Source organism: Gobio gobio (assembly GCF_949357685.1).
Source record: "Gobio gobio genome assembly, chromosome: 11".
Lineage (NCBI taxonomy): Eukaryota > Metazoa > Chordata > Actinopteri > Cypriniformes > Gobionidae > Gobio > Gobio gobio.
Genome location: NC_137104.1, coordinates 57,044,964 through 57,049,963, shown reverse-complemented (window position 1 = coordinate 57,049,963; position 5,000 = coordinate 57,044,964). Strand labels below are relative to the sequence as shown.

General features: G+C 43.9%; 1 protein-coding gene across 1 annotated transcript in view; it reads left to right on the top strand.

Moving 5' to 3' along the window:
* Positions 1–5,000, top strand: part of LOC307133536 (venom phosphodiesterase CdcPDE) — a gene marked incomplete at both ends in the record, with an annotated part of 53,389 nt that overhangs the window by 24,465 nt on the left and 23,924 nt on the right. The window contains 2 exons of the mRNA XM_079828616.1: positions 1,175–1,302; positions 4,971–5,000. The exon at positions 4,971–5,000 is cut by the window's right edge and continues 40 nt beyond it. Coding sequence (XP_079684742.1) covers positions 1,175–1,302; positions 4,971–5,000 — 158 coding nt within the window. The remainder of the gene's footprint in view (positions 1–1,174; positions 1,303–4,970) is intronic.

The window sequence follows — 5,000 nt, the reverse complement described above, 5'->3', positions numbered from 1 at the left end:
CAAGCCGTTGATGATGGTGTGTGTGTGTGTGTGTGTGTGTGTTGTGTTCAGTGTAAGCGGCCGCAGCAGCAGATCAAGCCGTTGATGATGGTGTGTGTGTGTGTGTGTGTTGTGTTCAGTGTAAGCGGCCGCAGCAGATCAAGCCGTTGATGATGGTGTGTGTGTGTGTGTGTGTGTGAGAGTGTGTGTTGATGATGTGTGTGTGTTGTGTTCAGTGTAAGCGGCCGCAGCAGCAGATCAAGCCGTTGATGATGGTGTGTGTGTGTGTGTGTGTGTGTGTGTGTGTTGTGTTCAGTGTAAGCGGCCGCAGCAGCAGATCAAGCCGTTGATGATGGTGTGTGTGTGTGTGTGTGTGTGTTGATGATGTGTGTGTGTGTGTGTGTGTTGTGTTCAGTGTAAGCGGCCGCAGCAGCAGATCAAGCCGTTGATGATTGTGTGTGTGTGTGTGTGTGTTGTGTTCAGTGTAAGCGGACGCAGCAGCAGATCAAGCCGTTGATGATGGTGTGTGTGTGTGTGTGTGTGTGTGTGTTGATGATGTGTGTGTGTGTTGTGTTCAGTGTAAGCGGCCGCAGCAGATCAAGCCGTTGATGATGGTGTGTGTGTGTGTGAGAGTGTGTGTTGATGATGTGTGTGTGTTGTGTTCAGTGTAAGCGGCCGCAGCAGCAGATCAAGCCGTTGATGATGGTGTGTGTGTGTGTGTGTGTGTGTGTGTGTGTTGTGTTCAGTGTAAGCGGCCGCAGCAGCAGATCAAGCCGTTGATGATGGTGTGTGTGTGTGTGTGTGTGTGTGTGTGTGTGTTGTGTTCAGTGTAAGCGGCCGCAGCAGCAGATCAAGCCGTTGATGATGGTGTGTGTGTGTGTGTGTGTGTGTTGATGATGTGTGTGTGTGTGTGTGTGTGTGTTGTGTTCAGTGTAAGCGGACGCAGCAGCAGATCAAGCCGTTGATGATGGTGTGTGTGTGTGTGTGTGTGTGTGTGTGTTGATGATGTGTGTGTGTGTTGTGTTCAGTGTAAGCGGCCGCAGCAGCAGATCAAGCCGTTGATGATGGTGTGTGTGTGTGTGTGTGTGTGTGTGTGTGTGTGTGTGTGTGTGTGTGTGTGTGTGTGTGTGTGTGTGTGTGTGTGTGTGTGTGTGTGTGTGTGTGTGTGTTGATGATGTGTGTGTGTTGTGTTCAGTGTAAGCGGCCGCAGCAGCAGATCAAGCCGTATCTGAAACAGCTTCTGCCCAAACGCTTCCATTACGCCAACAACAGACGCATCGAAGACGTGAGCGTCCTGGTGAACCCGCGCTGGCTCTTCGAGAGGTGCGACATCATAGTCTAGTAGCCAACTAGGTGAACCCGGAAATGTTGAGTACACCAAAGTTTTATTGCAGAAATGTGAAGTATGGGTCCCCAACATACAGAAACTGCCAGATGCTAATTTGCATATGTTGAGCAATTTGCATAATTAACATAATTAGCATTATTAGCTTAATCGTCCATTTTGACCACATATTTTGCACTGTATGGCCAATTTATACAATATGGGAGTGGTTTTAGATGTTTTAGAGGATGCTGATTTCATTTCTGGCACTTTCAGATTTCAAAGAGCTAATTTTATTACATATTTTGATTTATTTAGGCAAATTTTGATTACTTTCAGGCATAATTTTAGGTTATATTAATGGTAAACAAAATAATCTTACATTTCAGAATCATGAGTGCTCTTGTGAATGTTGAAGCATTGTTTTCAGGGTGTAGTGATGCTGAATCCCCTCCTGACACTTTTGAGGGTTCAAAATTGCTTTTTGAATCTTTGTTAGACTAAATGTTATGCATTTCTGGAGGAAAAAGCAATGCGGGTATTTGACATAACTTGGATCCTGCAACTGTACGATACATATTAATGGCGTAGCTCTTTATGACACCCAATGAGATGACATCACCTAAGCCCATCACCATGTTTGATCAACGAACTATGTACAAATATACACTATACCCATGCCATTCAACACAGGCCCTGCAAGTTGCTTGGGCAACAGAAGGGCTGCTCAGGTTGGTCCGCAAGTCGCAAGATCCAATGAGGACCCAGTTAAAACTCCGCTAGACGCAAGAGTTAAAACTGAGTCTGGGCAACCCGGGTCAGCCCGCCAGACGCATGGCTAACCAAGAGGGTCTCCCCTCCGCACCACACCAAACATGTAAAATATATACATGCCATACAAGACAGGCCCGCAAGTCGCAAGGGCCATGCCTGAATTGCATAAGGGCTGTCCAGGTTAGTCCACAAGTCGCAAGATCCAACGAGGACCCAGTTAAAACTCCGTCTGGGCAACCCGGGTCAGCCCGCCAGATACAAGGCTAACCAAGAGGGCCTCACCTCCGCACCACACAAAGCACACACTGGCTACCACCTTCAGGCAAACTGCTATGCCTCACAATTAATGAACAAAAGGCAGCCTCATCATCTTCACCATCCTCGTCTGTTCTGTCATCATCTTCTTCAGGCCCTTCATCCCTCTCTTTGCGTTCTTGGTGTTGTGTAAGTATGTTGCAGCATATACCATCATTGCCTTTGCAGGAACAACAACTGGTACAGGCCAGACCTGCAGCTGCACAGCTGTACTTTGCTGATGTGCAAGGTTTCAACCCGGCTTTGCAACCACAGCTGACAACATCTAACAAAGCAGGAGGAGCAACTGGACTTGAATCCAGGGTAGGCATAAGTTCCTCTCCTTCCTTTAGGCCCATCTTCTTGTTCCATCCAAACAAGGTGATATCCACAGGCTGGTCTGCTGCTTTCCATAGCAGCACCTGTAGGTGGGCACGTCTTCCATGAAGGCGCATATTGCGCTCTGTAGGAGGTAGTGTCTTCAGTGTTGGGGGCCTTTTGCGCTTTCGGTAAATTTCATACCGGGCTGCATCCAAGGTTACAGTGGTCTTCTGATTTTACAGAACCAGAAAGAAAGCCCTCGTTGTGTTGTAGTCTGTAAATCTGTGGCTTCTGCCTCTCTAATACAGTGGAGAAGCTTAACAGGTATGACTCTCATGGCCTTGAGTGCAGACACCTTCCCCTTCCCGACAGGATATGAGGTGGTATCACATCCCGAAAGAGCATGCATGGCCAGAATGGAACCAGATTGGTCACCCTGATTGTCTGCAGTTGCATTTATGCTGAGAACAGTGCCATTCCATTTTTCCAACTTGAATTACACTTTCATGCCTAAAGCTGCCAAGGTCGTATTCATGAGGCAATGGAATATTCTGAACCTCTGCCCGCACTTTTCTGACAACCTTGATGACATCATCATCGTCGTCATTGGAGAGGCCAGTTTATCCTACTAATTTGAGTGATTTACCAATGTACTGTCGAAAGCCAACAATCGTCTGGCATCCTTCAACTTTCAGTACAATAATGGCATCACCATAAAAATCACACAGGTTGGCTAGCATTTGCTTCCAATACAAACTCCCAGAATTAGTTTAAAAAACATCATGTAATTCGATGATGATTGCACTCATGTGGTCTATGACTAAAGCTAGGCAGCTGTCAATTGGTTACCTTCCTGAAAGCATTGTAACACTTGGAGTGATACTGAGGCCTGGCCTTTCTAAAGTCTAATGTTTTTTAACTAGATTCCACTTTGTAGGATTTTTACAGTCTTTTTCTTCATAAATAAGACCACAGAACAAGCACTGTTTTGAAAGGCAGAGAGTTGAGAGCGAATGATTCGCTTTCCAGACTGACTCTGACATGAGTCTGACTTGCGTTTGCTCACATTTCTAGAGCGAGAAGTATGAGATCTAGCAAGATTTGTGACATAGCACAGAATCTGATGAAGCACCATCCGTAGCAATATTGTTTGGCAAAGTCATGTATGGTTGTGTCTCCGAGCTCCGAGCTCTTAATTAGCATAGTAGCGATTCCTTTGGAATATTTTAAAGTCGCCAACTTTGCCACTGCATGGTGCAAACAGACACTTCTTTCCCGACATTTTGACCTGATCAAACCATCTCTCTTTGTTTTGAAAGTACTTTACCCTAGAGTCGAATGGTTAAATAATCCTCCACAACATCTTCAGAAAGCAGCAATAACACTGAATTTTGACTGTTTTTAATCCTTTCCTTATCAAACCACAAGGATCCGAAGTTTTAAAATAATGGTAACTAATTTTAATGGGATGCACAAAATGGATCTGACTAGAAAATTACAATGTATTGAACAATACTGTCATTATAACTCTGTCCACCTTTTATCTTAATATGAAAACATTAAAATGTCAACATTAAATCCCATGACTGACTTTTGTACGAATATTAAGGCGATTATAAGAAAAAAATATTTGCAAGGTGAATTTCAATTTTAAAACTATAGACTATATGCTCCCTTGCTTTATAACATACTTATTACAACAACAGATAGCTGCAACAGCTTATTTGCATAAAAACATTACCTGAACTCAAGAAATGTAAACAGTTGTAGGTTATCAACATTCACATCAAAGAGCAAGAGCTCTTGTGATTCTGAAATGTGAGATCATTGTGTTTACCATGAAAATAACCTAAATTGTGTCCGAAATTAATAAAAACAATAACTAAATGTATCCAAATTTGTTATAGAATTACCATTTTGAAGTCTGAAAGTGCCAGAAATGAAATCAGCATCCTCTAAAACATCTAAAACCACTCACATATTGTATAAATTGGCCATACCGTGCGAAATATGCGGTCAAAATGGACGATTAAGCTAATAATGCTAATTATGCAAATTGCTCAACATATGCAAATTAGCATCCAGCAGTTTCTGTATGCTGGGGACCCATACTTCACATTTCTGCAATAAAACTTTGGTGTACTCAACATTTCCGGGTTCACAATGGGGCTCTATGGGCTGGCTACTAGACTATCAACTGAGCAGAACAGACAGACAGTTCCCAACACTGATGATAATCACAAGTGTGTGTGTGTGTGTGTGTGGGTGTGTGTTGCAGATATCCCGGGTCTCTCACGTTCTGCTCCGG